Source organism: Pogona vitticeps, chromosome 13 (genome assembly GCF_051106095.1).
Source record: "Pogona vitticeps strain Pit_001003342236 chromosome 13, PviZW2.1, whole genome shotgun sequence".
Taxonomy (NCBI): domain Eukaryota; kingdom Metazoa; phylum Chordata; class Lepidosauria; order Squamata; family Agamidae; genus Pogona; species Pogona vitticeps.
The window spans coordinates 7,378,339-7,400,797 of NC_135795.1; the positions used below are offsets into that span (position 1 = coordinate 7,378,339).

At 44.0% G+C, this 22,459-nt stretch overlaps 1 protein-coding gene across 23 annotated transcripts in view; it reads left to right on the forward strand.

The window, feature by feature from the left end:
* Positions 1-6,311: 6,311 nt before the first annotated feature.
* MAPK8IP3 (mitogen-activated protein kinase 8 interacting protein 3) overlaps positions 6,312-22,459 on the forward strand; it is a 74,520-nt gene continuing 58,372 nt past the window's right edge. For 11 of the 23 annotated variants that reach the window (XM_078381391.1, XM_078381394.1, XM_078381396.1 and 8 more), the window contains exons 1-6: positions 6,313-6,824; positions 12,743-12,863; positions 13,712-13,782; positions 14,114-14,208; positions 20,228-20,251; positions 21,180-21,321. In XM_078381391.1, coding sequence (XP_078237517.1) covers positions 6,507-6,824; positions 12,743-12,863; positions 13,712-13,782; positions 14,114-14,208; positions 20,228-20,251; positions 21,180-21,321 — 771 coding nt within the window. In that variant the 5' untranslated portion in view covers positions 6,313-6,506. Of the gene's footprint in view, positions 6,825-12,742; positions 12,864-13,711; positions 13,783-14,113; positions 14,209-20,227; positions 20,252-21,179; positions 21,322-22,459 lie in introns of all 23 variants that reach the window. The other 12 variants (XM_078381400.1, XM_078381401.1, XM_072982690.2 and 9 more) reach the window with 6 other exon arrangements.

Genomic DNA, 22,459 nt, shown 5'->3' on the forward strand with positions numbered 1-22,459 from the left:
AAATTGAATGAATGAATGAATGAATGAATGAATGAATGAATGAATGAATGCATGCATGCATGCATACATACATACATACATACATACATACATACATACATACATACATACATACATACATACATACATACATACATACATACACACACACACTACCCAGGCAACGCCATAATGTAATTTCTAGAGCTATAGACAAAACAGGAAGCAATCCTGTCCATTGATGCAGAGTACATCCCTACAGACTATGAACCTGAATGGCTGAGACAGCCCACGGTTGAGCCCAGATAAAAGGTAAATGTATGTAATTTTGAAAAACCAAGGTCTCTCTAACTCACTCTGATCCCAATGGCTGTTGAGGCAGGAAAGCAGCAAGTGGGCAAAGGCCAAATGTCAATCATTTATAGCACTGTTGCTCCAGCAGCCATGTGACCTCAGAGGTCATATGACACATTCACTCATTATTTCCTCAGTGGTATGTCAATGCAGTAGTTATTTAAATATCTCTCACACTCTTAAGCCCAACTTAAGGCTGCTTGCAAGAGTGAAATAAAAATTACTCATGATTGGGCAGCTTGGGTCCCCTTCTACAATACTAAATTTGTGGCTTATGATGGGAGGGTCAGCTTGAATCCCTAACGCTGTCAATCCACCTGCCCCTTCCTGGTTCATGATTGTAGGGGGCAATTTGAATCCTTCCCACCCTCGCCTCTTGGCTCATGATTGGTGGGGCCAGCTTGTATCCATCCCAGTGATATCTTACCCACCCCACCTCCTGACTGATGATTAGGGCACTAGCCTGTATCCATGCCAGTGTCTTCGCAGCCCCCTCACCCTCATGAGTCATCCAATTGACACAGCTCATGATTTGCAAACCATGTATTCCTTCCCACCCTTCCCATCATTATCAATTAAAACAGGGTTTGGGTCCTTCCCTTTTTCCTGCAATATCCTTCCCTAGGAGCATGGCCACGAGCTACCTTGTCTAATAAAGAAACTTGTAATTCAAAAAACTAAAATTATCCAATTTTTATTTTGTTTTCTAGTCCAGGGGGAAACCCATCAACATATTGTTTTGTCATATCCAGTACCATAGTGTCTGCTGCTTTAAATGTTTTTCGAAATCTTATCCTATTTTAAATTATTCAGTGTGCTTACTTGGCAAGCAGATGTGCATGTCTACAAAATTTGTATTTTTTAAAAACAATCTCATGTATGTAAAGGGAACCTGTGACCTTCGGATGAGGATGGACAACAACTCCCGTTATCCCTGACAGGGCGGATGGAAATAGACATTCAATAACATCTCACTAGACCTTGTCCATGTTGGAGTGAGCAAGGAATATGTCTTACCATCCTTTTTAAAATAAATGCAATAAAGAAACACTTGACAACCAGTATGAGGTGTAAACCAGCAGGACTGAGAAATCTACTCTGCAGAGATCTTGGCAGAGTCATTCCTGGCCTTGAACAAACAGTTTTTTTTATAGCTCTATTATGAGCAACAAAAAGATCTTCCCTGGAGGTTTCTTGGAGGCTTTTGTCTCTTTGTTCATTCTGTTCTCCCCCATCAGAGCACTGAAGCTCATATTACAACTCTGCCCAAATCTTTCTAATGACTAATTGATTAACCATTAGGAAGCTGGTGAAATGGATTATGTACCATAACCCTTAAGATATTGGTGATTTGAACTCCCATTCTTTCCAGAGAAGATTCTGAGAATCTCTGTTAAGTGATCTTTCATTTACTGTTTGCTCTGCAGGGTTTTTATTTTTATTTTTTATTTGTTTTGCTGTGGATACAAATAAGGAATACAGTGGATGCACGCCATAGTCTTTATCAGGACTGAGGTTCATATCATATGAGCAAATCAGTGTCTCCAAATGCACTTTCACTGTGGAAATATGAACCCTGGCAAGCCTCTCCAGAGAGGATCAGAAGAGACAGGAGGCTTTAACCCCTTTTGCAACTGCTAATTCTTCTTCCTTCTTCACTTGGATTTTCTCTCAGTTGTTTTTTGGTACCAAGTCCCGAGTTCCAAGCCTCAAGGCCCAGTCCCTATTAAAAACAAGCTTTATTTTCTTAGAAAAAAGAGAGGGGGTGAGTGGGTTCCAAGTCGCAAATTGAGTCTGACCCACTGGGAAAAAACAACCAAGTCAAGTCCGAATCAAGTCCCACAACTCAAGTCCCCATCCCTGGAGTGGGGAAATGTGACGCAGGAGATACTAGATTACATTGAAGGCAAAATTAAAACTGATTTAGAGGTTTGGAGTAATTGAAAGGGGGAAGGGGACCATGTTTGCAATCTACATTGATCCAAGACACACACTTAATCAGGATAAACCCAGATGCATCTATCCTCTTCAGGAATTAACAATTACATCAGAGAAAGAATTGATATTTCAACGACAAAAATTATTGAAGAGCAGCTGCCGGGCATCAAAAATGAAAGAGGAAATCAGCAGAGGATCTTTCATAACCAACAAGTAATGACAGTCCAGCTCACTCTTATTAGTACTACACAGTGGTAAACTACTTCTGAATATCTGCACCATGAAAATCCTTGAGGAGACAATCTAGAGGGAAGTAAGAGATGATGGTGAAAGATGAGACTCCCACATTATGAAATGTTCTGGAAGAGCAACAAATAACTAAAACTAGCACTGCCACTAATTAAGTAAAGGGATTAAGGCTGAAAGGACATCTAGTTGCTGATGCGCACAGAGGCAAAAGGAAAGTTTCACTGGAATACAGACCATATTCAAGCTCAATGGCAAGGAGGATGTGAAAGAGGAGTTGATGAACAGTTGGCAGTAGCAGGAGCATCGTCAGTGGCTAGGCTAGGATGTGAGGCAAGGAGAAAAAAGGGTGTGCGGTGCTTTAAGCCTTTCTCCCTCCTCCTGCTCCTCAGAACCTGTCCTGCACTTCCTGTCCTGGTGGCCCTGGCACGGTCAGCATGGCAACCCTTGTGTGCCTCTACTGCTCCTTCGGTTGTGGATATACTTGTTTTCAGAGCTGAAAGAAACGCATGACCAGTCCAGGAACGAGACCACCCATCGGGCACATCACTAGAAAGTGGTGATCTTTCATTCTAACAGGCACTTGCTTCAGTTCACATTTTGCATATGAGCTTGTTTCTGATCCGTAAAAGGCCATCACACTTCGTTTGTAGGTCTGATTTCTCAGGCACTGGCCTTTGAAGGAATTGCAGGCCTGGCAGAAGTAGCTGGCAGTTGCGGCACCGAAGGGCTTTGCTGTTCGCTAGGAAAGCTTGGCTCAAGCAAGGCATGGGAAGAGAGGAAGAAACAATCACGTTGGTTCCACGCTTTAATTTTTTTAACATTTTATAAAAACATTTACAACAAACAACTGTAAAAAAATAAAATGAGACACAACTAACCAAAAACACGACAATAACACAATACAAAAAAATGCTCCTCATTACCACTGGGACCATCTGGAGATCTAACCAATGTTCCCCTAATTACGGAGCCCATTCCCCTTCCAAAACTGCATTGATTCTTGTGAAGGTGCAGAACGCTTCCCTTTTTAAAACACAAACTCTATAAATTCTCCCCATATATCAATAAAGCTGTTCTTACGTATCAATCTCTTTTTAATATTCATAGTACATGTTAAGATATAATTGATGGCTATATTCCAAACTTTTGAATACCATTCATCTAATTGAAAAATCATGCTTAACTTTCCAATTTCTTGCTTTCATTAATCTTGCAGCTGTTAATAAATTCAAAATTATTATTTTTTTCATTGCCCAGCTCCATTGCTCCTTATAAAAATTGGTTAAAAAAACTATCTTAGGGCAAACCTCTGTATTTAGTGGAAGTATTTTATTTATTTCCTTTAAGACCAAACTCCTGTATTTCGATATATACTCCCATTCCCCACCACCTACTGCCTGACATCTACAGAAATTAGAACTGTCTGTATAACTTAGTTTCACCAGTGTAAAATGTCATTTCGGTCCCATGCTGAGCCTGCTTGTTTTGGGTTTCTTTCTGCTAAGCGGGAAGAGGCTGGAAGTGTCGTATACACCCCCGGGGGGGGTTGAGCTCATGGTCTGCCAACAGCAATTTTTTGCACCTTCAAAGTTTCCCAGTTGCCCTGCCCTAGTTACAGCTTTAATGCCTGGAGGGGAAAACACAGTTAACAGCAAGAAATAACCATTTCCCCTAAATTGCGACCTGACCCTCAAATATGGAACCTTGAAAGAAGTGGTGGGCAAACTGTGGCCCATCAGAAAGTCTTGTATCCCCTCATCTCTCACCACCGGTAATGTTATCGATGGCAACCGAGGCTACGTTTTCTCATTCCAATATAAAGTAAAGCAGAGTATTTCCGAGCATAAGACACAGTGTGATGCAGGACTCAGGAAACCAGGGTTAAAAATCCCTCCTTGATGTGGGGTGGTAATCATAAAGTACTCCTCGGATATTTCACATACCCCCAAAACACGATTAGGATCACCTATTAAATGTACTTATTTAGAAATAAAAATAAATTTAAAAATAAATAAATAAATTCTGATTATGGGACAGGGACTGCTTTGGACCTCTCAGATGCTTTCGATACCACAGATCTTGGTATCCTTCTGGCCCGTCTTTCTGGAATGGGACTTGGAGGGACTGTTTCACAGTAGCTCCAGTGCTTCTTGGAGGGTCTGCAGGGTCCTGTTTTGTCTCTTATGTTATTTAACATCTGCCTTAAACGGCTGGAAATGATTGCCCAGAGTTTTGTGAAAGAGGACATCAAAGCCAGTCCGCTTCCTCCCTGGCACCATTCTAACTGAAGGATGATGACAGTTGTGTGAAGGGATGCTCTTGTCTTCATGGACATTAGAGGGAATTCAAATGTGGATTGAAAGGGTTTGGAACGTGGCATTTGAGATATAAAGAGGGATAAAAAATATTGTTGCGTGGCTCGCCTTGTCTCTTAGGGGTGGATGCTCTGCTGAGTTGCTGTCCTGCAATGCCTGGAAGGATGGACTCTGCATATATTTGAGAATTAGGCTGACTCTACACTAGCAGGTGAGTACCAGCTAGCTAAGCTTTGTTATTTTCTGGTGTGTTCTCCTGAATTCCTTTAGCAAACAAAAATCCCCTTCATTGCCTCTCTTGTCTCCTCCCATTTCTGGGAGAAATTTTTCCATTTGGTTTTTTTCCCCCCCAAGTGATGCCATGCATATGTACTGCCATAACACTCTTTAAAAAATTTCCCCACTTCCTTGGCCCCTCCACGGAGCCAAGGAAGTATTTAATTTGCCAATATCATGAAGTGATTCTCTTCTTAAGCTATTTTATGACACAAGTATTGGCAATTCAAACAGGATCATTTTTTTAATTCATTTCCAGCAATCTCACATGCTGGAAACGAACCAAAACAGACTGACCCTATCCACACCAAAAAGTCCCTGTCCATATGGTGGGAGAATGATCTGTAACATGCTCCTGGTGGCTTTTCTCTTCTGTCCACCCACCCAGTCCTCCTTTGCCCTGTGCCACTGACCACTCCCATGGCTTGGCTTTGCTTGCCAAGGCACATCTGGGTCCAGGTGTTTGGTAGGTCCCTTTTCCAGGGACATGGGTGGGTATATACAAAATGCATTAGGAAAGGAAGTTAGGATTTGACTTTAACCCTTACAAACTTGGACTGATGGTTTACGGAGTTGGAGTTTTAAGGGGTTTAACCAGATCTGAACACCTTGGTTATTTCAAACGGGACAGAAAATTCCCCAAAGTTTTTCAGTTTTGATTTTTTTACAGGCTTATATGGTAGCTTCCCTATAGAACAATTTAGATGCACGTTCCAAATCTATAGCCGATTGACAGTGTAGCCGAGGCATTATAACAGCAGTGAAATTTATAATGAATGAAACAGTTATAGAGATATTGCCACTTAAGTAAATGCAACTTATTTACTAATATTTACTAATAACTTCTTCTTCTTTATTTATTTATTTATTTATTTATTTATTTATTTATTTATTTATTTATTTATTTATTTATTTATTTATTTAACTAAAATGATTTAACTTAAATCGCAATGGCAATGGCCTATAACGGGTAGCAAATAACAGTTCTCCAGTGTTGATCTTTGGGGAGACGGCTCCCCAATCGTGATGGTGACGCCGGGGCGCCGCGCACTGAGCCGCGCACGCACACGATTGAGGGGAGCAGAGCCGCGAAAGCCGCTCCCGTATTGGCGGCGAGGCAGGGGGGACGCGCGCCCCGCGATCCTCCGGGCTCGCTGGTGCGCCTGTGCGCGCAAGGGGCAGCAGGGGACGCCGGCGCCGGGAGTGGCCAGTGGCGCAAGGCGGGGGCGGGCAGAGCCGGAGCCGCCGCCGCCACCAAGCAAGCGCTCGGGAGGTGGAGACTTGACGCGGCAGCGGCAGCAGCAGCAGCATCATCATCCCCGAGCCCGGCCATCATCCCTCTTCGCCGGAGCAGGTGCAGCGGCCGGAGCGCGCCTGGGCGGCGGCAGTGGCAAGATGCTGGAGATCCAGCTGGACGATGGCGGGGTGGGGGGCTACGGGGGGGACGACTACTGCTCGGGCTCGGTGATGTCGGAGCGGGTGTCCGGCCTGGCCAACAGCATCTACCGCGAGTTCGAGCGCCTCATCCGCTGCTACGACGAGGAGGTGGTCAAGGAGCTGATGCCGCTGGTGGTGACGGTGCTGGAGAACCTCGACTCGGTGCTGACCGACAACCAGGAGCACGAGGTGGAGCTGGAGCTGCTGCGGGAGGACAACGAGCAGCTCCTCACCCAGTACGAGCGCGAGAAGGCGCTGCGCAAGCAGGCCGAGGAGGTGAGGGAGAGGAGGGAGGCGGTGGGGATGCGCGCGGGGGGGGTGTCCTCTTACTCGCGAGCAGACCTCCGGGCCAGGGTGGCTCCCCGCGGCAAGCGCTCTGGGCGGGATGGATCGGACGATCGCAGCCCCAGGATGATTCATCATCACCCCTAAAAGGATGGTTATATTGTACATTCTTGCTTCCTCGGGGATCGGCGCGGATGGTGGAGGGTCGGTCCTGATGTTGGGAAACCCGACCCTTGCGCGGGGCGCTCCCTCTCCGAGAGGCTGTTCCATAGTAGGCGATGCCCAGCGGTTGTGCAGGATGAGATGCCCCGTTAGCTAGGCCTATATACAAAGGGCGCCTCTCTCTCGTTCCCTCCCAGATCCGGAGGGGAAAAAAAGCAAGCCGGTGGAGAGGGTGCGGGTGGAAGCCCCTGAGCCTGAATCCTAGCAATAATTCAGTGATTTTGCAGGGGTTGGAAAGATGGGTGATGTTCGAGGAGGAGATGAGGCCTCCTCGGTAGCAGCCGCCCTCCATTTATGTCACTGGAAGACGCATTAGGAAACCGAGGCCAGCCCTGCCTGTACGGAGGAAAAGAGCAAATCCTGTAAATTAAATAAATAAATGGGTAGGTGATGTGCTGCAGAATCCTTAACCCGGTTTTCCCTGGGAACGATGGCCCCCTGTAGTCCCTGCCTCTCTTGCCCTGCTCCTACTCCAGATGCTACCCTCCTCCGTGCTGCTGACCAGGAGCTTGTGCCTCAGAGGAATGGGTAACCGCCATCCGGGTGAACTTTCCTCTTCCTCCTAGTTTCATTCAGGACAATTGCGGGCACGCAAAAGAATGCCAGTTCCGTCACATTTGGACATCAGCCTGAAACCTTTGCGACCTTACCAAAATGGGACAATTGTTTCTTTTCGACCCAAAAGTCAGCCTCGCGAGTTTTTCCATCTATTGCTGATTGGGTTGTCGTTTAGCTCACCAACCCATCTGTCCCTTCCTTTGCCAGGGTTGCATCACTAGGAGTTCACTGCTCTCTTCCTGTCTTCTGCCTACCCTTTGAATCGACCAACCGTACGTTTCTTGGCCTGGTTGAAAGGAGCGGAAGGGAGATCTGCGTTATGCAGACATCTGGCGGAGCAGGCGGCAAATGCCAGTTTCCCCTCGATTCTCCCTCTCTCTGCCCTTATGTGGCGCAGAGGGCGTGTTTGTAAACATTGCATGAAGTGCCAAGTACTGGTGCTGCTGGATTTGCCAACGGCACGGCAGATGGGGATCTATGGGTAGATCTCACAGTTTGCCTTACAGGGGTTTCTGACCCCCCCAGATTTTTAATAATACAAACAACACTTGAAAAAGTTTTTACTCCTGTTCCGAATTGGGAGTCTGTATGTCTGAGCTTTTTGAGTGAGAAAAGTTGTACAGCTCAGTTCTAGCACTGAAAACACACTTTGGGGCTGACTTTAATAATAATAATAATAATAATAATAATAATAATAATAATAATAATAATAATAATAATAATAATAATAATAATAATAATGACGACGACGACGACGACGACAATGATAATGATAATAATAATTAATAATAATCGTCGTCGTCGTTGTCGTCATCATCATCTTAGAATTCCAGAGCTGGAAGGGACCCTGTGGCTCATGAAGTCCAGCCCATTGTCAAGGAGGCACAAGAGGGGAATTGAACTCCCAGCCTCTGGGCCAGAGACCTAAACCACTGAGCTACTTGATTCTAACTCACCTTGGTCCTTAAATTGAAGTGTATGTCTGCCTGCCTGAGACAGTTCTGCTAAGCTCCACTTGATCACCAAACTTATTCCATTTCAGATCTGTGTGAACTTTTTTCCTGGTGCTGGCTGTTCTGTGACGGAAGTGGTTTTTATCTGATGAGGCCCAATACCGTTGGAGTGTCATTAGTGCTTGTATCTGAGACTGTCATGCTGCAGTGGTTGATTCTTTTCACAGTACAGTATTATCCTTGGATGTCTGTTCCCCTTACATCAACTGCCAAGCCATTCTTTTTGTTACTTTAATCTGTCGACTGGATCTCATGTCATAACTTTGCCTGGGGTGGTGACTAGGAACAGGACTAGCAGCTATGTACAGGAACCTTGAAGCAGGACCAGAGTGCCAAAATAACTGGACTCCTAGAGTCATGGAGTAGGAACGGGCCTATAAGGCCATGGAGTCCAACTCCCTGCTCAAGGCAGGAATCCAAATCGAAGCACATCTGAGTTCCCATGACTGAGTCCCAGTCTGTCACCATATCCGCTGTAGACTACACCCCACTGGGTATCTCGAAATTCCTTACATCTTGCCTCATTGAGAAGAAAGTCATAAGACATCCCCCCACTTCTCCAAGGACTGACAGTAGCTTTTAATTCCCCCCCAAGTGGTGTGATTTTGTTTTTTTATTTGCATTATTTTTATGTTATTTATTTTTTTATTTATCACAAAGGGTTGTACTTTAGCCCAAGTTGAGGTCAGTGGAATTTCTTCTGAGTAGACATAGGTCTGTGCTGTTGGAAGTGGGACAGGTAACTCATGGTCCTCGGGAGTGTTTCTGGACTACACTTCGTGTCAGTCTCCTAGGCTGGAGATGATAATGGCTAGGGGATGCACTGCCGGAAGTGGAAATTACTGGAGTTGTGGTTCAGTAATATTTGAAAAGCCATGCATCTCCTGTCCTTGTGCTAAAACATTAATGGGAGAAAGTTGAAAAGGTACAGAGTTGTGCCACCTTACGTCTCTTTGCTTGGAAAGTGGTCCCTCGGTATTCAGTGCTGCTTATAAGAAGTGTGTTAGGATTGCAGTCTAACTCCTCTTATAGAAATCTGTGTGAATTTAATGTGCTAAATTCAAGCCCTAAATGCTTTCTAAGTTGTTCTACAAGGTAACAAAAAAGAGGTGGCTGCAGAAGTACGACTTTGGCATTAATGCACACACCTCCATACTTGCAACATTTGTGGAAGGTGGACCACTTTGGAAATTGAATAGTACCAGAATTGATTGACAAGGGAAAGATAACTTTTGGAGAATTGATTTGTTCATCAAATCAGTTCTCTGGGTAGTTGGAAATTAGACTGTGATTTTTGGGGGGTAGATCTCTTTGTGATCAGGAATGATCTCTGACTCTCAGTTCTTATTCTGTGCCATCAAGTCACTTCTGTCTGATTGCAACCCTGTGATTTAATGACCTCATCAATTTCTGTTATCCACCGCCCTTTATGGGGCTTGCGAATGAAAGGCCATGACTTCCTTTATTATGGCAACCTATCTCATGTTAGGTCTTCATCTTTCTCTCTTCCTTCAACTTCTACCATTATTGCCCTTTCCAGAAGGTCTGGTCTTCTCATATCCAAAATATATTATAGCCTTAGTTTCGTCATTTTAGTTTCTAGGGAAAGTTTAAGGCTTTGTTTGATCTAGAACTGATTTATTTGTCCCTCCGATAGTCCATAGTATCTATAAAACTCTCTTCTACCAGTACATTTTGCATGGATTTCTCTCTCCCTCTCAGCTTTCATCTCTGGCATTCACATCCATGCGTAGTAATCGGGAACGTCTTACTACAGGTGATCTTGGCTTCATCTCTACCCATAGTCTTGAGGGTCTGTTTCATTTCCTTCATAGCTGGCCTTACAAGTACCCATTTACATCTGATTTCATGGCTATTATCTCCATTTGTATTCATGATTGAACCAAGAACAGCATGAGCAGTTTCAATTTCTTCATTGTCATCATTAACATTAAGTAACGCTTCTATAGCCATTGCTTCCGATTTTTTTAATGTTCAGTTGTACTTTTGCCCTTCCTTAACCTTCATTGCTATTTTCTGCAGACAATATGTTATCATTTGTATATACATTATTCATATTTCTTCCTTCTTCTGACTCTAATCCAGCTTTTCATATGATATATTCTGGATATAGATTAGACAGCTGTTCTTGCAATGTTGAGTTGGAGGAACTGTATTTGTTACAGGCTTTGGAGAATCATACAATTGTGGAGTTGGGAGGCTGTCGGGTCCAACTCGAGGCAGGAATCTCAGTCAAAGTAGATCTAACTGATGGCTGTCCAGCTTTCTCTGGACTATCTCCAGTGTTGGAGATCTCACCATCTCCCAGGGTATCCCCCAAACTGATAAGCTGCCTAGGGCCCTTTTTAAGGGGAAAAGTAGACTACAAATATTTTAAATAAATAAAATAAAATAAAAATTATTGGTTCCCTTGTTGTACTGCTTTAACAGGACATTTTTCCTGATGTTCAACCTAAATCTGGCTTCCTGCATGTCTTGTCCCTCCTCTGTATGATAGCCTTTCAGGTTGCCTTTCGGTCTTATTTTCTCAAGGCTAAAGATGCTCAGATCTTTCAGTCTTTCCTAATGGGGCTTGGTTTTAAATCCCCTGATCATCCTTGTTGTCCTCCTCCAAATCTATTTTAGTTTGTCTGCGTCCTTCTTAAAGTGTGGTGTCCAGAACTGGACACAGTATTCAAGAGGAGGCCTAAGCAGTGCCAAATAGAGAGGAACTAGTACTTCATGTGATTTGGGACTGTGCTTCTGCTAATGCGTCCTAAAATAGCATTTGCCTTTTTTGCAGCCACATCACACTGCTGGCTTGTATTCAGCTTCGGATCTACAACAATTCCAAGATTCTTCCCACTTGCAGCATTACTGAGCCACGTGTGCCCCATCTTGTGACTGTGCATTTGTTTGTTCCCCTAAGTGTAGAACTTTGCACTTAACCCAATCAAATTTCATCTTGTTGTTTTCAGCTCAGTTCTCGAGCCTATCAAGATCTCATTGAACTTTGTTTCTGTCTTCCAGGGTATTAACTGTTCCACCCAGTTTTGTGCGATCTGTGTACAGTGGTGCCTCGCTAGACGATGATAATCTGTTCCACTGAAATCGCTGTTTAGCGAAATTGTCTAGCGAAAACCATTTCCCCATTGGAATGCACTGAAACCTGGTTAATGCGTTCCAGTGGGGAAGAATCGTCGTTGTCTAGTGAAGATCGGCCATAGGAAAGCCGCTTTGCAAACTGCTGATCAACTGTTTAAATCACTGTCTTGCGAAGCTTAGGTCCCGAAAATACCCGTTTTACGAGCATGGAGGAAGCTGTCAAAATCGTCGTCTAGCGAAAATCGGTTTGCGAAGCAGGGACCAAACATTGTCCAGCGAAATTCCCCCATAGGAATCACAGTTTTGTGAATCGCTATAGCAATTGCAAAAAGTCAATGTCTAGCAAAAAAACTGTCATGTGGGGTAACTGTCTAGCGAGGGACCACTGTATTTGATAAGCAATTCTTGCAGCCCCTCATCCAAGTCATTAATAAAAATGTTGAGGAGCACCTTGTCTCCTCCCGGTTTGTGAAGGAGCCATTGATAAGCACTCTCTGAGTACGGGAGAAACTTAGAGAGTGCTTGTTGTTTTATCCAGCCCACACCTAGTTATCTTGCTAATCAGAATACCGTTGGGAACTTTGTCAAAAGCTTTGCTGAAGTCAAGCTATATGAAGTATCTACAGCATTCCTACCATGTTGGTTGTTGTATGTCATCAAGTTGCTTCCGACTTATGGCAACCCTATGAATGATCAATTTCCAAAATGTCCTGTTCCTACTATTGCCTCAGGGAGCTAATTTTCAGGTCAAGAGAGGGCTAAAAATGGCTAATTGTTGTTGTTGTGGTGTTGAAGAGGAGAGGCACTTGCAGGATTTTGTACCTCAGCTGTCAAAAACTTGGCTAGCCTTGAATATGCAATATATATTGCCTATCCATTCATGAGGCTGTCATTCACTTCCCCTCAGGCAATAAGATGACTTGAGCTGGTCCTGGCTGTCACTGTGTCAAGTCCAAGATGGTGACTTTTGACTCACCTACACCCCATTTCTCTGGTCTTTTCCCATATTAGAAGTTCATTGAATTCGAAGATGCCCTGGAACAAGAGAAGAAAGAACTGCAGGTACAGGTCGAGCACCTTGAATTTCAAACACGGCAGCTGGAGCTGAAGGCCAAAAACTATGCAGATCAAAGTAAGTGAAAAGCCTACGTGTGACACAACTTGTGTCCTCTTACGTGGGCCTTATCTTTATACTGCATATTTCTGGGAACGTTTAGTTTTTTGCAAAAAAAAAAAATCTCATAGATTATATTCAGCCAGGATCAAAGCTGGGAGATCTTTCTCTTTTGGATGACACCTCCTTCAGCTGGAGAATTCTCTGAAGCTGGGAAATGTAGTTCCAAAAAGCAACTTTTCCAGTTACTTTCCACACTATAAGCTCTGGAAAGAGCTGCTACCTGAAATCCTGGAGAGCCACAGTCACTCCAGGATCAGCTCTTCTGAGTTTAGTGGATTCTGTCAACACCTGGAAATCTGGTGTGGTGAGAAACCCACGCTGGCTGTTAGTAACCATAGTGTACTTTTCTAAGTATTTATAGACAGAGGCTTTCAAATTACATATACAGGTTCCCTTGGTACCCTTGCATGTAGTTTGTCTTGCAGGCTTGAATATATTTAGAGCTGCTCTATGTTCTCATTTACTTCAGTATGAGGTGCTTCCTTGTGTTTCTGAGAGTGATATTTCCCCCGGTCTTATCTGGAGACACACCAGCGGTTGAACTTGAGAACTTAGGCATGCGAAGCGTGTTGCCTGTTACTAAGCCACAAGTGTGTGTGTGTGTGTGTGGGGGGGGAATTCCAATTTTTTATTGGTGTGTTTGCAAGAACAACAAATGGATGGTAATAAGCTGAGACTGATTAATATAGCAAGCTCACATTCTTTCTGGTGGTTTGTCATTTATCATTGGTCCTTTTCTTTCTGGAACAGATAGATTAGATGTTCTTTCTTTGTCCACCTTTCCTCCCTCTCCTTGTGAACAGTTTCTCGATTGGAAGAGCGAGAGTCAGAAATGAAGAAAGAATACAATGCCCTTCACCAACGGCACACAGAGGTACCTCATCTCGTATTTGCTGGCATTTCAGATAAGAGTTCATTAATAAAAATCTGCCTTCCCTAATGCGGTGCCCTCTGCCTATGTTGGACTACAGCCATCATCCTTTCTGGATCATCAACCATGCTGATGGCCGTGGAGTCCAACAACATCTGGAAGGCTGTGGGGTTTCTGTGGAAGAGCTTTCCTTTAGGGGAAAGCTGCGAAAGTTGGCCCCAAAGGAAACTGCTGGTGTTGAAAGAAATGGTTGCCAAGAAGCAAAGCATGCTTAGATGGCAGTTCTAAGACAGAAGTAGGATCTGCGTTGACAGTTTTTTCCCCCCTTTTGCAGATGATTCAGACCTATGTGGAGCACATTGAGCGATCCAAAATGCAGCAGGTTGCAGCTGGAAATAGCCAAAACGAGAGTGGTCTACCTGGGAGAAGGTAGGACTGCCTTTGCTTCTGTCTCTGAAAGAACACAGGTGCACTTCTGAATGGTGGAAAGGTCTTTCAGGGGAAAAACTGATCCACTCTTTCTTGGCCCTTGCCTATGTTTTCTGATGGACTAGAACAGCGGTTCTTAACCTTTGTTACTCGGATGTTTTTGAACTGCAACTCCCAGAAATCCCAGCCAGCACAGTTGGTGGTGAAGGCTTCTGGGAGTTGCAGTCCAAAACTCCTGAGTAACCCAAGGTTAAGAACCAGTGGACTAGAAGACATGCCCGTCCATCCATTTCTTCAGAGATAGTTTCCTAAACTGGGCTGGAAACCCCATATCCTTCCCAAGAATCAGGTGATGAGCCAGACCGATAGCTTTGTGCCTCGCCCAGCTGTGAGCATACTGGATGAGGTCTGAGGGAACTGGGTGCAGGAATAAGGGGAGAACTGGTTCTCCAACCTCATACCCACCTGATGGGTTGGACTAGAACTAACAGTCACCAGGGAAGGTGGCACAAGATAATCGGGGGCAGCTTTGCTCTGGGATTCCAGTTCTTTGGCAAAGAGTTAGGTTGTGGTCACATGTGTACAGCTCTCATGTGAGATCACTTGTGACGTGGTCCAGTGTGAGCTATTTCCCAGCGATCACATGATGTATGGGCCATAGCACGCCAGTCCAGTCCTGATCTGTGCCTTTTTAGCCCACTGGGGCCAGGCTGGAGTGATTTCCTGACAGATGGAAGGGTCACTTTTAGAGAAATCACTCCTGACAAAGCAATTTTTTCTGTTGTGATCAAATGTGCTCCTTTCTTGCTGTCTGAGTACATTCATAACACAGTAGAAGGGTGTGATTTGAAGCAGAGGAGTGTATGTGTCTGGAAATGCTTTTCCATTACAGTTCTCCTCAGCCCAGCTGTTTTCTCCAGGATGCAGCAGAAACGGAACTGTAGTTCTAGGGATGGCAGCTAGAGAAAGTTGTAAGGAACAAGCACCCCCAGCTCTTCAACCAGTGGGTCAGATCTAGAGATGTGCACGGACCGCTGATTCTGCAGTTTTTTCTGGTTCATTTAGCTGCCAAACAGCTTCAGGTTCATTGCAGCAAATGCACTAGTATGAAAATAAGAATGGAAAAAAGAAGAGGAGAGGGGGAAAATGAAGGAACTGGAAACTGGCATGAGGGAGAGGGAGGTCAAGACTTAACCGAGAAAAACAGGGGAAATGAAAATAGATGCACAGGGGAAGAAATACTTCAGACCGGGAATAAAGACTGTTTCAGAAGCCAAAGAAGGTTAAAGACTATTGTCCTGTAGAATATCTTTATTTCTGATATGTTGCTGCTCCTAAATAGAAAGCTTAACTTTTCACTGGTTGGGAACAGACGTTTTCAAATCAAGGGCATCAGATCATACTCTTGGTGCACACACACTTAAAAATCACAAAAAATGGTCCTACATATAGGATATCTATATCAAGAGAGCATATTAAAGCTTCCAGTGATTCAAGCCATAAATTAGTTTCGCCCCAGTTTTTGCACGTGTAAAACGAACTGTGAGGAATGTGATGGGGACAGGTGAAAAACAAAAGGCAAGCCAGTGTTAGAGAAATTATCCCTCTTATTTTCAGTCTAGTGGCTTCAGAGGCAGGAGAATTGCCATGTTTTGGCAAAGTCCCTGCCAAAAGAGAGGGCAGAAGAGTCTGGTCTACCTTCTTGTGATCAGCTGATCAGCGTCAAGGCCCCCCACCTTCCTCTCAGGCAGTGTTGTCTTGCCTTCTGCCCACGTCGTATAGCTCATTGTTGGGTATCTCATCGTTGCCCAGCATTTTACGGGGACAGGGGGAGGGAGGAGAGAAACTTTGTCCATTTAATGCTTGGTTTGTGCATGTCACACTACATATCCCTCATCCACCCTCATCATTCATTTGTTTTTGTATGCTACTGCACCTTACAATGTGCTAGCCACAAGTAGTTGTGGATTGACAGTGCATGTCTATGCTTCTGTGGTTGTCCTTCTGTCCTGAGATTTGCTTCTTGTAGGCAGGAGTATTACTTAAAAGAGGAAGGTTTACCACTATCAGTTTCCCTGTATGTGCACAGATTTAACTCAGTGATTCTTTTGGTAAACATGATCAAATATTTATCTGACCTAACTCTGGAGAAGTAGGGACGTGGTGTCGCTGCGGGCTAAACTGCAGAAGCCTCTGTGCTGCAAGGTCAGAAGGCCAGCAGTCGTAAGATCAAATCCGCCTAGAGTGGTCATAACTGACCAGATAGGCGGGATATAAATTAAATAAATAAATAAAATACATAAATCCATTTGACGGAGTGAGCGCCCGTCGCTTGTCCCAGCTCCCACCAACCTAGCGGTTCAAAAGCATGTAAATGCGAGTAGATAAATAGGTACCACCTCGGTGGGAAGGTAAAACAATGTTCCCTAGTCGCGCTGGCCACGTGACAATGGAAACTGTCTTCGGACAAGTGCTGTGTCTACGGCTTAAAAATGGGATGAGCACCGCCCACTAGAGTCGGATACGACTGGACTAAAAATGTCAAGGGGAACCTTTACCTTTAACTTTCAAGAAGGTACTTCTTTGGTCATGTTGGCTGAAGAACTTGTGGATTTATAATCCACAAAACTAACATTTCCAAGTTATGACCCTTGTATGGCCAATCAAGACTGAAAACATTAATTTTTGAACTATGCCTACCAACATATTCCCAGTTAGTGCGAACATTTATTGTAGTTCTTCTATTTGTGGACCTCACTATAGGTAGGCTGGGTCATTAGGAGGGCTGGTGGGGATCAGGGCTTGGAAGAATTACTAATGGCCATGGGAGCTAGGAGTGCTGGGAGTTGAAGTCGTAACAGCCCAAAAAAGGTCATGTCTCCAAGCTCTGACAGAGCCTGTTCTTTACATCTGCCCCAATTCATCTGACACTGCCAGAGATGTGAGAAGAAGAGGTGGAAGGAGGGAGTTGTATGCATTCCTTGGTCCATGGCTGAGCCAGGAGAGGCGCCCCTTGACGAGGTAGTGAGGAATGCCTTCTTAGTGCTTTTCTGCAGAAGGGCTACATGGATGAGTTTGGTAGCTCTAGGGAAGTCATGGAGAACCTGTGGCCCTCCACAACTCCCAGTATCCCTAACCACTGGCCAAACTGGCTGGGGCAATGAGAGGCAGAGCCCAACAACACCTGGAAGACCAGAAATTTTCCCATACTATGCTCTAAGATATTATCCTGGTATACTGAACAATGGGGACTCTCCCTGCAAGCAGGAGGGATCTGATCTGCCTTCAGAGAGGTGGCCTTTCCTGGAGAAACCTGCCATGAACCTGGAAGAGCCTAATAATTATCAGCCAGTTGCTAAAAATCCCCTTTGCTGTGGGCCCAATGGGCATTTTTAAGGTCATAGCAGTAATATGGCACAGAAGCAGGGCAAGATTTTGGTTTGGGGGAGATGAAAGGTGGAGCCGGGTCAGCCCGTCTTTGTCCCAGGGCTTACAGCTGGAGAAAAAAGTAAATATTTCTGGTACATTACAGTACAGAAATTCAGAAGGAAAAACTTGGTTGTCCCATCAAGAGCATCTGGTGCACGCACACACACACACACACACAAAAGTAACATGGTAGTTGGAGTCTATTACTGATTGCCCAGTCAAGGAGAAGATACAGATGAAACTTTTGAAAAACAAATTGCAAAAATTTCGGAGAGACATGATATAGTAATGATAGGAGATTTCAATTATTCTTATATTTCTTGGGAGACAAATTCTGCAAAATATGTCCTTCCAATAAACGCCTGGCTTGTGTTGCTGAGAAATTTATCCTACAAAAAGTGGAGAAAGAAACTAGAGGATTAGTTATCCTTGACTTGATTCTAACCAATAGAAATGACTTGGTGGAAGGAGCCTCATTAAGGGCAACCCTGGGGAAAAGTGGCCATGTTCTACTTGAATTCTCCATTTCAAAGGAAACCAAAGCAGAGTGTAGCTGCATGTGCATGCTGGGTTTTAGGAAAACCAATCTTAATAAACTCAGAATTATGATAAGTAAGGTCCCACGGCAGGAGATTCTAACAAGAAAAGGAGACCAAGGTGGGCGGGAGTTTCTTAAAAAAGGAAATTCTCAAGACACGAATGCAGACAATTCCAACAAGACAAAAAGGTGGAATACAGCAGAAAAGACCAAGGTGGCTTCGCGAAAAGCTCAGAGAGAACCTGAAAACAAACAAACAAACAAAAAGGTTCAAATATAGAAAGAGGTAGGAAGGCCAGGCCACAAAGAGTACAGGTAATTAGTAAAGAATTGCAGAGATGGCATTAAAAAGGAAAAGCTGAGGTTAGCAAGAGATGCCAAAAGCAACAGAAGGTATGTGTGGAGCAAAAGACAGAGAAAAGAAACAGTGGCTTAGCTGCTCAATGAGGATGGAGAAATGATAACAGACTGTATTTTTTTTTCTTATTTCATCTTATGGGCCGCTTCCAACTCTATAATTCTATGATTCTATGATTAAGAGAAGGTTTGTCTGCAAATCTGGAGTACTAGTCTGCCCTAGACTAAGCAGTATCATCTTGAGTACTGTGTCCAGTTCTGGACACTTAACTTTAAGAACGATGCTGACAAACTGGAAGAAGTTCAGAAGAGGGCAACTACGATGGTCTGGTGGCTGGAAGCCAAGTCCTGGGGGGGGGGAACTGAAAGAATTGGGCATATTTAACCTTGAGGAATGAAAACTAAGGGGAGATATGATAACACTCTTCAAATATTTGAAAGATGATCATACAGAGAATCATGTCCTCAAGTTAGAGAAAGCCAGATTTCAGTTACTGTTAGAGCAGTACGATAATGGAACCAATTACCTCAGACGTTGGTGAGATTTCCAGTAATGGAGGCCTTCAAGAGAAAACTGGACAGCCATTAGACAGATATATCTTAACTTGAATTTCTGCCTTGATTGGGGATTGGATTTTTTTAAATTATTGTAAGCTTGTTTTGAATTGATTTACCCTGGCAAAAACTCATTGGCCAATTCTGTAAAAACTGCTAGAATATCATGCCTCAGGTCGTACACAGAGACATCACAAGCCGACGTGCGTGACAGTGGCTGCCTTGTCCACCTCTAGCAGGTCCTACTGTTTATGAGCTACATTCATATGTCACCCTCATTCTCATGATCTTAAGGATACACTCAGCCCTTTCTTCCTGCTCCATGCTGTCCCCACAACAAGGAGGCAGCGTTTTTCAAAAGATGTAAGAACAGAAAGAACTGGTGCATCCACTGAAATAATAGGCCCCCCAAAAAAGAGGAAACTGTAGTCCCACAATGTAGAAGAGAGTCCCTTCCACCTCTGCAGTTCTAAGATTCCAGTTCTTTTTCTGTTTACTCAATTCTGTGACCAACTCCATGAAATAAATTGAATTAATGAGGATGGCCACAGACGGAATAAACAGAAAAAGAACTAATTGGCATTTAACAGATATGCCCTTGAAGAAGGCTGATGGGCTGAAACACATCGGCCATTTTATACTGGAATAAAGAGCATCATTTTTTCCTACATTCTGGGACTACAGTCGCCTCCCCCCTGTTTTTTTTAACCTAACTGTTTTTCAAAGGAACCGCTGTGTGGTTCGGTTCTAGTGAAATGGCAAATCATGTGACTTATTTAAAACTAACAAATTTCTCTTAACAGGTAGCATCTTACTTGATGCTCTAGTATGATTCTCTGTGCTTCTGAGGGAGCAGATTGCAATTCACAAATCCTCATGCTAGGGGAAATCTTATTAGTCTCACAGATGACAAAACACTCTGTTGTTTCATGTATTGTTGTCTTTTGGGTTTGCTGCATGTTTGTAAGGCTGGGTATCAATGTCTTTGTCACCGCTCGAGTGAGCGTTTGGTCCTGTGTACCTGTAAACCACACGTGTACGTCTGCTTGCATGATCTTTGCACTCTAATGTTTGTTCTCTTGTCTCGCTTCTTGTCCTGTGGCCTCTCTTGTGTTGGCTGTTCTCTGTTTATCACTTCAGCCATCGACAGTCATGGAGGAAAAGGTAATTTTTGGGGGGGCAGCTGTGTATGCAGGGTGGGGGTCTTTTGACAGCTTGAGGGTGTTTCTCTTTTTAAAGTAGCTGGGTGACCATGGGCGTTGTCTCGCTCTTCTGTATTCATGTGGGTCACATATGTCTATATGCTGCAAAGGGGAATGTGTTGCCCTCAACATGCTGTTGGACCCCAGCTCCCGTGTTATTGGACTGTATTAGGTCCTTCCTTTTAGCACAGCCAGTGGTGAGTAATCAGGGAAACTGTAGCCCAACAACATAGAGTGGGCCAGAAGGCAACTTCAGAAAATTCCCTTTTTCTTTTGGACTCTTAACTCACAATATAATGTCACTGGCCATTTTGGCTGGAGGTTTTCCAAGACTGATCATGGGGGGAAATGGTAATTTTTCAAGTCCATGCCTTGCTTTCCTCTGGTTTCATATAAGGTGCATCACTTTCTCTTAATGATTCCCTTAAACAAGGAAATATTTTATTTTTTAAAAGTTTTTTTTTAAAAAAAAAATTCAGTGTAAATCCTGCCTGTCTTCTGTGAGTAGGAGTCATGATGGCTTGCCTTGGAGGAATAGAAGTACAGAAATATATGAAACAAGTAAAGCATTTAATAAAAAACCCAAAAGAACACCAGTAAAAGAATTAGGCATCATTTTCTTTCTTTGTTTCTTTCTTTGAGTTATACCCAAAATTGGCTCTTAGGAAGGGTCACTACAAGATTAACTAAAAAGATATCAATATAACCACAACAGGTTAGGGTATTAAAAGATACTCAATTTGAAAATACATTCCCTCTGTCAGCCAGTTGTCCAAAGACTGCCTAGATAGAAAGGGCTTTCCCTGGCCTGAGGGAGAGCAATCAAGATTTCTCTGGACTGTTTCTTATCTTCTGTCTCTTTCTCTCTCTCTCTTGCTTTTTTGCTCTAGCATGAAGAGACGTCCTAATTCCCTGAACATCCCCCTTACAGATGACATGGTACGTGGGCAGGTGGGGGCCAAGGTCGCCCCCCCAGTGGACCACTGGCACCTGAGTGACCTCGGCCAGCTGCAGTCCAACTCCGGCTACAAGGTTTCTTTAACACCTTCATGGAAACGAGGGCTTGCTGCCTATCGTCAACTGGCATCTCCATCAGGACAGCAAGACCGCTGTGTGTCTATAACCCTTTGCAGGCTAGACCCGTCCCTCGACCCTACCAGTGGGCAACTAGGGCTCTCCAAATGTTCTTGGGCTGCAATTCCTGTGTTCTGTTGTCACTAGCTATGCTGGCTGGGGCCAAAGTTTGAGAAGTTACAGTAGGCCCCCTGTATCTATGGGAGATCAATTCCAAGCCTTCTCACTGGAAAATACGGATTATAGCTAACACTATTAGCACAGTTTCTGGCTCCCATCAGTGGCCAGTTCTGGCAATGACATCATTACAGATATATACTTTGAGGATTTTTCTTTTACTATTTTTAGTATTTTCAGACCGTGGATAAGTGAATCAGTGGATACTGATCCTGAGGATAAGGCGAACCTCCTTTTAAACCATACTTATTTACAGTTATGGTTCTAAGTTCCTCTCCCCCCCAAGGTAGTTAATTGTTATAGTAGCAGTTTTCAAAAATTAATTTCATTTTCAGATGGAACTATACTAGTTACTTCCAGTAACCTTTAAAAATACAAGAAAGTTTTAGGCCCTTGTCTTGCAATAAAAGCACGCTTGCCCCCCTCCAACTACTTCATTGTCACCACAGCACTTGAACCATTAAATATCCCACCTTCATCACTGGGGGAGTCCACACATCCGTAACTCTGAAAGGAACTGTGAAGCTAAGTTACATCACACACAAAAGAAAGAGAGAAAGAGAGAGGAGCGATCCCTCATTGTGTTAATGTGATATATTGTGCTTTATTAAAGGATTAAGTCTAAAACCCTGGAAAATCAGCCTGTCCGCAGTTTCAGGCATAAATAAGGTCATGTTAGGGACATGGTGGCGCGTTAGGGATGTGGCAGCGCTGTGGGTTAAACCTCAGAAGCCTCAGAAGACCTGCAGTCGTAAGATTGAATCCACGCGACGGCGGGAGCTCCCGTCGCTTGTCCCAGCTCCCGCCAACCTATCGGTTCGAAAGCATACAAAATGCAAAATGCGAGTAGATAAATAGGTACCACCTTGGTGGGAAGGTCACGGCGTTCCGTGTCTAGTCGCACTGGCCACGTGACCAC